General features: G+C 41.9%; 1 protein-coding gene across 2 annotated transcripts in view; it reads left to right on the top strand.

Moving 5' to 3' along the window:
- Positions 1–7,435: 7,435 nt before the first annotated feature.
- STK38 (serine/threonine kinase 38) overlaps positions 7,436–12,605 on the top strand; it is a 45,254-nt gene continuing 40,084 nt past the window's right edge. The window contains exons 1-2 of one of the 2 annotated variants that reach the window (XM_007105365.4): positions 7,436–7,709; positions 11,707–11,839. In XM_007105365.4, the coding sequence (XP_007105427.1) occupies positions 11,709–11,839 (131 nt within the window). In that variant the 5' untranslated portion in view covers positions 7,436–7,709; positions 11,707–11,708. Of the gene's footprint in view, positions 7,710–11,703; positions 11,840–12,605 lie in introns of both variants that reach the window. The other variant, XM_007105364.4, reaches the window with a different exon arrangement.

Below are 12,605 nucleotides of genomic sequence, written 5' to 3'. Positions count from 1 at the left end.
GTCCCAACTATGCACATTTCTGAGGAAAAGGATTATTAAATGAATTTATTGGGATTAAGCTGTCAGAGCTTGAGGATTTTAAAATATCATAACAGATATAAATGGACAGATAATAAGGGTATAATACTGCATGTGAAATATTGTAGGTATAATTACGTACAGTAAAATCATATACGGTATGATCCCATATGTGTTTATGTGTGTATTAGAAAGTAATCTGTACACCTGAAACTGATATAAAGAAAAAGGAAAACTACTAACCTCTTGGCAGTTAATTTATTCTACCGAAATTTGTGAATCTCAATGTACTACTCAACATATTCCCGAATAAACATTATTATCCACGATGATACTTTCAGTCAGATGAGGCCATGTAGTTGCTAAATGGAGTTCACTAAATAAACAAAACATAAAATAATGTTTTTAAAAAAAGTAAGAAAGTACTCCGAAGGGATACCCACCAAAATGTTACCGGTAGTGACCAGGGCTGGGGCTGGGACTAGTGTGGGCAAGTGAGATGTTAGGACTCACAATGTAAGGAAACACACTCTCAGGATCATGCAAGCGCAGGGGCCGCACCTGAACTTGAGTGCCTCCTTGAATACTGTACCCTAGATGCCTCACTTGCCTCAGTCTCTGCCCTGGTGGGGACATAGAGCTGCTGGATTGTGGGCACTTTCCCCTTCATATTTTTCACTTAGATATATATTTAAATTGCTTGTAACTCCAAGGTATGTGGACCAGCAGCATTAGAATAACCTGGGAGCTTCTTTGAAATGCAGAATCTCAGCTCAGCCCCAGAACTTCTGAATCAGAATCTGCATATTAGCTGAATCCCAGGGGATTTGTTTGCACGTTGAAGTTTGAGAAGCCCAGGGCTAGCAGGCACCAAGCACAGTTCCTTCCCTCAATTGGAGGGAATATTCAGAGGCAATTGCTGTCATGGCCCCCAGTGGGTTGGACACACACTGCCAGGGGGTAAAACACCTGTTCTCTAGAGGACTGTGGTCTTTGCCAAGAGCCTGAGCTTCAGCTGGTGAAGCTATCACAGGTTAGCTTGATGGAGGAGAAGCAGGTGATTCCTTTGGGACAAAGAACAATTTAGAGCAAAGTTTAAAGAGAAGGGAAAGGCTAATGGGTCTGAAGCTGGGGAAAGGAGCAAGACAAAAGAAGTGCTAATATTCAAACCAATTAATTCAAGTCCCATGGGGATGAAGAATAACTTAGTATCCTATAAGGTTATTCATTCCAAGAGTTTTTAGAGAAATCTGTTATAAAACTGAGAAGCTTGAATTAGGTGAATTATATTGCAATTATAAGAAGGCAGAGACTTCCCTCGTTGCTCAGTGGTTAAGAATCTGCCTGCCAATGCAGGGGACACAGGTTTGAGCCCTGGTCTGGGAAGATCCCACATGCTGCTGAGCAACTAAGCCCGTAAGCCACAACTACTGAGCCTGCGCGCCTAAAGCCCACGCTCTGCAACAAGAGAGGCCACTGCAAGGAAAAGCCCGTGCACCGCAATGAAGAGTAGCCCCTGCTCGCCGCAACTAGAGAAAGCCCAGGTGCAGCAACTAAGACCCAATGCAGCCAAAAATAAATAAATAAATAAATAAATTTATTTTAAAAAATTATAAGAAGGCAGAGTTACCATAGAATAGAAAATACAAAGGGAATGACTCTGTTTCAGTGTTCCCATTAACCAGAAGTCAATTAATAAGGGTCCTGCTATATGTCTGCTGTCCATTTAGATTAGTAAATTAGATTAAAAGAGAACAGCAAAGTAATATATACTGCCATGGCAAACATTATTGACTGTATCAGCCAATATACATTCTTAACCTCTTTTTTCCTTGACTGCCTCCCTAACAGATCATAAAAAGCTGAGTATGCTCTCCCAGGAAGAGTGGCCATGTGATGCAGTTCTGGCTAATGAGACCCCTGTGGAGGTCTCTAGACATTATATGGAGCCACCACCACTCTCACCAGAATGGATTCAGAGTGATCTTTCCAGGGCCTGGAGTAGGGTGAGGTGAGCCAGACACTCACCTTGATGTAAGATTTATGAAGGTGACAAAAAATCAGTAATTAGGTAATATTTTAATGCAATATTAAAAAAATAAAAATTAATGCAAAAAAATCCATGATGAATGAAATATCAACATTTATAATAAAGGCCAGGGTCGTTCCTGTTGGTCCAGTGGTTAAGACTCCTTGCTTCCACTACAGGGGGCACAAGTTCGATCCCTGGTCAGGGAACTAAGATCCCACATGCCACAAGGCCCAAAAATAAATAAATAAAATAAAATAAGGGCTGGGTCTGACAAGACCAGAGTTTTAGAGTGAAGCAAATGAGGCTGAGTCCTGCAAGAGTAGGATCAGATCACCCTAATTTCCAACCCACAGGTGGAGGGTCAGGGTGGAATAAGTGCTTGGTGGCACTTAGGTTTTTATGCCCACTCTCTAGCTGCAAGGGAGTCTAGGAAAGAGACTACCTGTAATTTTTTTGATAGTGAGAAGTGGGAAATACTTGAAAGGGATTCAGGAGCTAGGTCATCAAAAAGAATGACAAATGTCCACTACATTTAATGGAGTCATGGTAAAATGTCACCATTTGGGTCCATGAAGGCTAGATCAGCATATTTTGGCTAGACTATTTTGAGGAAACCTTTAGTATTTATTAGAGTTGGGATACAGATAAATTAATATAGGACTATAGAGAGTGGAGAACAAAATTCCTCTCCTGAAACTGGGAAGGCTCCAAGGAGAAGATAAGGTGTGAGCTGGGCTTTAGAGGAAGGAAAGGGGAAAGCAGAAAGAACAGTGAATTTTCAGTTAGAAAATGGGGTTCCCGGGCTTCCCTGGTGGCGCAGTGGTTGAGAATCTGCCTGCCAATGCAGGGGACACGGGTTCGAGCCCTGGTCTGGGAAGATCCCACATGCCCCGGAGCAACTGGGCCCGTGAGCCACAACTACTGAGCCTGCGCGTCTGGAGCCTGTGCTCCGTAACAAGAGAGGCCACGATAGTAAGAGGCCGGCACACCGCGATGAGGAGTGCCCCCCCCCGCCCCCCCGCCACCGCTTGCCGGAACTGGAGAAAGCCCTCGCACAGAAACGAAGACCCAACACAGCCAAAAAGAAAATTAAAAAAAAAAAAATGTGGTTCTCCGCTTCACTACTTGGCTTCCCAGCTGTGAGAATTCAGGCAAGTCACTTTGCTTCCCCAAGTGTTAGTCACTTTATCTGTTGTTAAAAAAACAAAAATTCCACCAAGTAAATCTGAAGATCTATTGGCTTTGTTCAATCTTCATGAATCAGGCAGCATTCCAGCTAGTAAACAGAAAGGTGCTGTAATGGGTTGTACAAAATGGAAGGTTTTTGTGGTCAGGAGGAGGGCTGGGCAAGGAAGCTATTAGCAAAAGAAAAGAAAGAATTGCTCTAGGCCAGATCACCATATTTTGGGGAAAGGGTGAGGTTCGACCATGCAGATTCCATCTTCTTCCTTTGTGGGAGTTGTGGGGGAGATGGAGAGGGTCCACAGTGACAGATTACCTCACTGGTGCTGAACAGAAAATTCCAGGCTGGACGATTGAGATTACGTTACCGAGGCAAGGTGGAAACTGCAATTAGATCAGGTATTAAATCTAAGTTTATTATCATGGGCTTTAGCACAAGTGATGCCATTTTGGGCCTGTGGTTTTCTCTTTAACACTAAAAACGTATCCCTTGTAACCAACAGGGACCTACTGTATAACACAGGGAACTCTGCTCAATATTTTATAATAACCGAAGTGAGAAAAGAATTTGAAAAAGAATATATATATATATATATATGTATAACTGAATCACTTTGCTGTATACCTGAAACTAACACAACATTGTAAACCAGACATAGTCCAATATAAAATAAAAGTTAAAAAAATAAATAAGTTAGAAAAAAAAGCAAAAATAAAAGTAAAGGGCAAGGACTTCCCTGGTCGTGCAGTGGTTAAGAATCTGCCTACCGGTGCAGGGGACACGGGTTCGACCCCTGGTCTGGGAAAATCCCACATGCTGCAGAGCAACTAAGCCCATGTACCACAACTTCTGAGCCCGCGCGCCTAGAGCCTGTGCTCTACAGCAAGAGAAGCCACCTCAGTGAGAAGTCCATGCACCACAACGAAGAGTAGCCCCTGCTCTCTGCAGCTAGAGAAAAGCCCGAGTGCAGCAACGAAGACCCAACGCAGCCAGAAATAAATAAATAAATCTTAAAAAAAAAAAGTAAAAGGCAAGACCTTGATCTTGAAAAGTTAAGAAAAAAAACAAAAAAAACCTTATCCTTTGAGACCTGCCGAAGACTTGTGAAGATCGAATGGCTGCTTCCAAAAAGACAACAGGGGACTTCCCTGGTGGTGCAATGGTTAAGAATCCACCTGCCAATGCAGGGGACACAGGTTCGAGCCCTGGTCCAGGAAGATCCCATATGCCGCGGAGCAACTAAGCCCATGTGCCACAATTACTGAGCCTGTGCTCTAGAGCCCGGGAGCCACAACTACTGAAGCCCACACGCTCTAGGGCCTGCATGCCACAACTGCTGAACTGGCGTGCTGCAACTACTGAAGCCCCTGTGCCTATAGCCCGTGCTCTGCAACAAGAGAAGCCACTGCAATGAGAAGCTGAGAAGCGCACACACCGCAACGAAGACTCAATGCAGCCAAAAAAAAAAAAAAAAAGACAACAGGATGTGGAGAGAAGGGAATCCTCATGCATTGGTGGGAATGTAAATTGGTGCAGCCACTATGGAAAACAGTATGGAGATGTCTCAAAAAATTAAAAAAATTGGACTAGCATTTGATGCAGCTTCCACTCCTGGATATTTATCCAAAGAAAACAAGAACACTAATTAGAAAAGATATATGCATTCCTATGTTCATTGCAGCATTATTTACAATAGCCAAGATATGGAAGCAACCTAAGTGCCCATCAATAGATGAATGGATAAAGAAGATGGTATGTGTGTGTGTGTGTATAATATTCATATGCATATGAATATTACTCAGCCATGAAAAAGAATAAAATTTTGCCATTTGCAACAACATGGATGGACCTAGAGGGTATTATGCTAAGTGAAATAAGTCCGACAAAGACAAATACTGTATGATTTCACTTATATGTGGAATTTAAAGACAAAGACAAATACTGTATGATTTCACTTATATGTGGAATCTAAAATAAATATAAATGAACAAACATAAAACAGAAAACAGAGTTATAGATAGAGAGAACAAATAGGTGGTTGCTAGAGGGGAGGTGGGTGGGGGAAAAAGGTGAGGGAGATTGAGAGGTACAAACTTCTAGTTGCAAAATAAATGAGTCATGGGTCTGAAATGTACAGTGTGGAGAATATAGTCAATAACTATGTAATATCTTTGTATGGTGACACTTGTAATTAGACTTATATCATTTTGAAATGTACAGAAATATTGAAACAGTGTGTTGTATAACAGGAACTAATATAATGTAGATCAATTATACTTCAAAAACAAATAAACGAACAAACTCATAGAAAAAAGGATCAGATTTGTGGTTAGCAGAGGTGGGGAGGGGGAGTTGGATGAAGGTGGTCAAAAGGTACAAACTTCCAGTTATAGGATAACACTAGTACTAGGGATGTAATGCACACCATGATAAATATAATTAACACTACTCTATGTTATATATGAAAGTTTTGTTTTTTAAATTTTGTATTTATATGAGATGATGGGTGTTTACTAAACTTATTGTGATAATCATTTCATGATGTATGTAAGTCAAAGCATTATGTTGTACACAAATTTATACAGTGCTGTATGTCAATTATGCCTCGATAAAAATGGAAGAAAAGAGTTGTGAGGATCACCTGAGATTAAGTGTTTGCACGTGGTTTGTACACTGAAAAGCGCTATGCAAACATCTGGCACTGTGACTAAGTCGTTAAGGATGGGGAGGACTTTGACAAAAGGCACTGAGGGAGAAGGGCCTCTGGGCAAGGAGAATGAAAGGTGAAGTGGTTTTTTTAAAAAAAAAAATTATTTATTTATTTGTGGCTGCATTAGGTCTTCGTTGCACGCGGGCTTTCTTTAGTTGCGTCGAGCGGGGGCTACTCTTCGTTGTGGTGTGCGGGCTTCTCATTGTGGTGGCTTCTCTTGTTGTGGAGCACAGGCTCTAGTAGTTGCAGTAGTTGCAGCACGTGGGCTCAGTAGTTGTGGCTCACGGGCTCTAGAGCACAGGCTTAGTAATTGTGGCGCTCGGGCTTAGTTGCTCCGCGGCATGTGGGATCTTCCGAGACCAGGGCTTGAACCCGAGTCCCCTGCATCATCAGGCGGATTCTTAACCACTGAGCCACCAGGGAAGCCCCAGCGAAGTGGTTTTTGTGTGCTAAGACAAAAGGAAACTAGGCTTTGAAGTCTAGAAAGATGAAAGTACTCAAGGAAAGCCTATGTTTTAAAGACCATTAAGGAAACAAAGCCTGGGACTCCAAGCTTGAAGGATAAAACTAAGCCCTATGGTCTGACACAGTTACACAAGAGCGTGGGGGTACCCTAATATCACAAAACACACTAATGAATGACTTGCACACACGCTTCTTTCTCTGCCTATATGGCCTCTACTGAAGGCAGGCAGGGACCATGTCTTACTCATCTTGGCTTCCAGGAGCCTGACACTTTCCGGTTAAGAGCACTGCACTCCACTCTCAAGGAACCAGTGAGTGCCCAAAGGCTTGTTACCTCTTTAACTCAAGGGGTGGGGTGGACTAAGCAACTAGGTAGCCTTGAAAAGCAGGCTCTTCCGTATACACTGGGATGCCCTCCCGGTATCCTATTCCAAACCCCATCCAAGGCAAGACGTGTTAATCCTCACTTTAAATAAGAGTAGGCGGGGCCAAGGGCTCCAGCGGACCTATTTATGATGAAAATCAAGAGACGGTGGGGGACCAAGATTACACAGGTGATAAAACTTCACGGAGCTACACATGAACGCGAGCACGCACCCACACGCACACGCACACGCACAAATGAGTGCATGCCCAACTGGTTAAATCTGAGTCAGACTTGTAATCTAGTTAATTGCATTGGTCTAGTCAATTGTATCCCGCCAATGTTAATTTCCTGGTTTTGATAATGTAGTATAGTTATTTAAGATGTTGAGGGAAGCTGGGTGGGTGATGGGTAAAAGGGACCTCTTTGTACTAATTTTGCAACTTTTTGTGAGCTTATAATTATTTCAAAATAAAAAGTAAAAAAAAAATAGACCCTCCCCCGAGGCCAGCTCCGCCCACCCCGAGAAGGGTCCACACCTCACACTTCCGCGCTCAACCCTGCCTCTCTTGCTGGAATAAGGCGAGGAGGGGCGGGGCCGCGCACGCGCAGACCTGAAATCCCCGCAGCTTCGCGGGGAAGTAACGCTTGCGCAGTCTGGGCCCCTGGCCGCCGCGCCAGTAGTCTCAGCCGTGAGGGACCGGGCTGCCTTGGCCCCTCCGCTTGCCGTCTTTTCCGGCAGTTGGGGCGCTTCCTGTTGTTCGCACCCGCAACCGCCCCTCGGCCCCTATCTCAGAGACCCTCACGCGTCCCGTCCCCTCCTCTGGTCGGCTGGCTGCTGGTGCTGGGGTTTCGCTTCTCCGCACGTCGAGACCGCTGGCCCGGCCGGCGTTTGCGGCTGTCGGCCGCCCCCAGCCCTGCCTCCCCTGGGGCTCTGGTGAGTGTCTAGCTGCTGTTGTCTTCGGTCCATCCCTGGCTTTTTCCTTCTTTCCTCTTCCCCCGACTCTTTTTGGGGTTTTCCACTTCCCGCCGGCGTCCTGTTTCCAGCCCTGCCCTTTCGGCCCCTCCTGACAGTCCCCCTCCTCCTGGCTTCCAGAGGCTCCTGTCGGTCCTCTGCACGTTTTCCCAGTCCCATGCTCCCCACCCTGTTCTCTCTGTCTTCGTGTGCAGTTGGGGCGGGAAGCCAGGCTTTCTTTCCGTGTTTTGCCTGCTTTGTCTGCTCCCTGCCACCGCTCAGTGCCCTCCGGGATGTCGGTCGTTACGGATGTTCACCTCCTTGTCTTTTTTCTAAGAACCTGAGAGGTGTTGTGTGAGGCAGAGATGTTGGTACCTTTGCGTCTGCCCCCTTCCTGATGGTAAATCTTAGGGTGTTGGCCTTCAGAGAAGCTTACTAAACCACAGGGAAATTTAGTGAAGACTCTTTTAAGATGAGTGCAGAAGGAATGTCAGTAAGAACTTGGAGCAAAGTCTGTGCAGAAAGACTTAGAGAAAGCATGCAGAACGGCAAGTAGAGAGACCAGATCTCCCAGTTGACTAAACGACACAAAGAGAAACTTGTTCTTTTTGAAGTGTACGGTGGAAGGCTGGAGTGAAGAAGCCCCGTGCTTCCTCTCCCTTTCAGCTCCCTTTGGCTCTGACTTAGAATTAGCCAGGCGGTGGATGTGGTTTCCCTAAGCACAAAACAACCACCGCCACAATAACAGGCTCCACTGTCCACCCAAGCGTTAGATGGCAGCTTCCTCATAAGACGAGGAGAACAGCTCTATCCAACTTTGTATAGAAAACCATTCCATGTCCTAACCCTACCCTAGTCATAAATACATATTTTCAGCTCCGGGTAATGGACATAAGAGACGAGTGTTTTCCTAGCAGATCTTTTTTACGGTACTTAACTCTGCATAGCACTGTGCATGATATGGGGAAGGATATTAAACGTAGTAAAAGGGTGCTTGCTGTCCAGTGGTTACAGTTAGTTCAGTAGGAGAAATTAGATATGTAACTCTTAAGGAATAGTCTCAGCCCCAGTGTTGAATTGTCCAAATATTGGGTTGTCAGTCACAAAGAAATAAAGAATTTTGGTGAGAAAAGGGGGTATTTATGGAGTTAACGGTACCATTTTAAAGTCAATCAGTTAACCGTGTGTAACTATCTAGATTGAATATAACAGTAGTTTTCATTTGATCTCCTTTAAACGTTTGCCCTGACTTATGAGGATCACATTCTTTTGTTAATTTTTTTTTAACTTTTAAGAATTTCTTACGTACCTATTATTTCTTAATTCTGAGTTGGAGAATGAAACAAATAGGGCAAAGGCCTCCAGTGGCCTATAGGTCAGGGCAAGAAGGCTTGAATTGTCAAAAGCTTTAGGCAAAGCCCTGTAAAGTACTTGGTTGGCCCAGTAAACCTATAAATTGCTGTAGGGCACTAGTAATTGTAACTTTTGATGAAAGGTTATTAGGATTAGGCTAACCCTTTCATGAGCGGAGGAAGAGGATGGGGAGGAGGTTTGAAGAATCATCAAAGGGAAGGACAGTGCAACCTTTGCCATTACATCAGAGACTGTATGAAGGTTGGAAACCATTCAGCTAGAACATTGTTGGCCTGCTATATGAGTTTCTTTGAGTGCACTTAATCTCCTGTTGATCTTTTACAAAGGTTAGGAAGTCATGGTAGTGACTTAAATGGGTCAAAACGTTTGTGCCCCAGTTTTTATATACCCATCAATGTACATTTAATTTTGTTCTTTACCTTTGTTGACACCTGAAAATCATTAACTTGCTCAACTTACGTTTACTAACTGGCTATTATATGGAAGGCGCTGTTTGTCTTAAACACTCTCTAGTTGTATTTTTATGTGGAAATAATTTCAGTTGTTAAAATGTAAATATACATATATATATATATAGAGAGAGAGAGAGAGAGAGAAAGAGGGAGAGAGAGAGAAAGAAACAGACATTCTCCAGAAATTTTCAGACAAGGGGAGGAGTACTAAGGGCTCTCTCGCTTCAGACTTGTTTTTAAATCGGGTTTTAAAATTTCTTCACCAAACTTAAAGTACATGTGGTTTTCATTGTGGGTGGAGGGGGTACAGGCTGACAAATAAGGAACCACACCCGAGCTTTATAAACCAAACAGAGGTTTTAAAAAAAATTCTACTGATAGCCTAAAAACATTTGAGTTTGCTTTGGTGTTAGCAGAAACTTTACCATAAAAAATAACATTTTATAGTAAGGTAGAGATGAGTTCAGTATCTTGAATTTGTGATTACTGATCGTTTCGCACATCATGAATCAAAATGTTTGAAGTAGAGCCTCGATTTTGAATCTTTTTTCTCTGATGACAGTATTCTTTGTGATTTTCCCTGAGTATCTTTTTATAAAATTGCTTAATGTTAAGCCTGTTTTCTTAGTAATAATAAGTGTTTGCACATTCCTTAAAAGCCTAAGTTTAATCTACAAAACAATTTAAAAGTCCTTGATAATGGCCCTTGGCCCCTCCTGATTTTTACTCAGCTTCATATTGGAATGAAAAGATAGACTTAGAGGCAGGTCCTGTAGGAGGAAGGCATGATAAGGGTAAAATATTGAGCATTATTGCCAATGCTGGAGCAAGTCAAGGTTGGTGAACAATTTGGCGAGGTGTGACAATGCAGGTTGGCAAAAAATATTTAGGGCAAATGAGATTTAAATTTAGGCGGAAAAAAGTTCTGTAAGCTATTTAAATCTTGTTGGTATCGGTTTTCAAATATGTAAAACTAGGAGGTTAGGGTCTCTTGTTTTTAAGATATCTTCCATCACTAAAATTATGATTCAGGTTTTTTCTTTTGTAATATTGTATCCATCATAGGTCTTTGTTTTAACTTGTCAATTCAACTAGATGGTAAACGTCTATCAAATAACCATAAGCCGTGTCACAGTACATATATACTTATAGATGAAGATTTTAGTCATAGATTTTTTTTACAGTATAGAAATTGTAAATTTAAAAGTTCTTGGTAACTTAATGGTAATAGTACACACTCATTGAAGAAAATATAGAAAATGTGGAAAACACAAACAAGAATAAAATGATCTATTGTATTCTCACTGCCTAGAGTTAGGCCACTAATAACATTTTGATATATATTTCTAATAATTCTGTGCATATACAGTAAACACATAAAATGGTATACATTCTTTTTTTTAACCTATTGTTTTTCACTTAGACTGGAAATATTTTCCCTGACATTAAACATTTGAGCATATTTTAATTGTCTGCATATTAATTTCATTTTAGGACTTTTCCATAATTTAATCAGTTCTGTTGTCGGTTATTCAAGTTACTTCTAGTTTTTCTTTGTCATTACAATGCTGCATTGAATCCCCTTGTGTATGAATCCTTATGGGTCTTTAATTTCTTCAAGGTAGATTCCTGGATGGCAAAGAATTGTACTGTCTATGTTATATATTCTTAATTATGTATCTGGTATTGTAATCTTGTTCTCTTCTTTTTAAAAAATTCAACACTATGCTTTAAAGATATATTCATGTTGCTTTTAGATACAGGTAGATTGGCTTCTGACTGTTGTATGGTATTTTCTTTGTATGCATCCACAACATTTTATTTATGATTTGTTTACTGAATTGCCTCCAACTTCTCATAACACAGATGATGGCATAGTGAACATCCTCTGTAATGCACATCCTTGTGCATGTTCCCTTAAGAGCCTGTGTGACAGTTTCTCTAGGCCTTATACCTAGGGATGATATTTCCGGGTCAAAAAATATTAATGTGTACTTATTTTCACTAAGTATTCTGTTTGTTTTTTGTTATATGTTGTTTGTCCTCCAGAAAACTTGGGTCAATTTACAGTCCTACCAATAGGGTAAGAGAGTGCATAATTGGTGGATTCTAACTCCAAAACTAATACCTCTTTTTTTTGTTGTTTCTAGCAGCCATGGCAATGACAGGCTCAACACCTTGCTCGGCCATGAGTAATCACACAAAGGAGAGGGTGACAATGACCAAAGTGACACTGGAGAATTTTTATAGCAACCTTATCGCTCAACATGAAGAACGAGAAATGAGGTAAAGAATTTTGAGAAAATTGTGTCATGGTTTTGGCATCCATGTCTAGTATCGTAAATCACATTCATAATATGGTTGAAAGGAGACAAGAATAGCAGCAGCTGTGTTATAGCCTATTCGAGTACAGTAGAGTGACAGTGTCACTGATTTCCAAAGCCCTTGCTATTAACCCACTTATTTCTACTACTAGTCAATAACATAAAATTTCATGGTAGTATAAAAAAATTAACTGGGCCCAAACCTTAGAGTTCATTGTTAAGGCAGTGTGATGTAATGGAAAGAGCAAACCTTATGGAGCCAGATCTGGGTTTAGAATTCTGCCTTTACCATTTAGTAGCTGTATGAGGTTGGAACAAGTTCTTAGTCTTCCTGCGTATCAGCTGTCCCATCTGGAAAATGGAGATACTACTACTTGCCTTGCAGGATTGCTGTGGGGGTTAGATATAACATATATGAGTACCCACCAAAGTGCTTCACACAGTAATCACATAGTTAATGGGGTTGTAGTGTTACGGAGTCCAATCTTGTACTGCTCACTGCAGGACAGGCCAATAAATCTAGAGACAAGTTGTTGAGGCAAGAAATAGCGACTTTATTCAGAAAGCCAGCAAACCGAGAAGGTGGTTTGCCGCTAAAGAACCATCTTGCCTGAGGCTCCTTTTGTACTAAAAGAGAAGGGAGTAAAGTCCAACATTTCCTGGTTCCAATCAGCCTTCAGAGGGTTGTGTTAATTTCTTCCTCCCTGCAGTCATTCATTCACAGGTGG

This window comes from Physeter macrocephalus, chromosome 18 (genome assembly GCF_002837175.3).
Source record: "Physeter macrocephalus isolate SW-GA chromosome 18, ASM283717v5, whole genome shotgun sequence".
Classification (NCBI taxonomy): domain Eukaryota; kingdom Metazoa; phylum Chordata; class Mammalia; order Artiodactyla; family Physeteridae; genus Physeter; species Physeter macrocephalus.
This window is presented reverse-complemented; position numbering and strand designations above follow the sequence as displayed.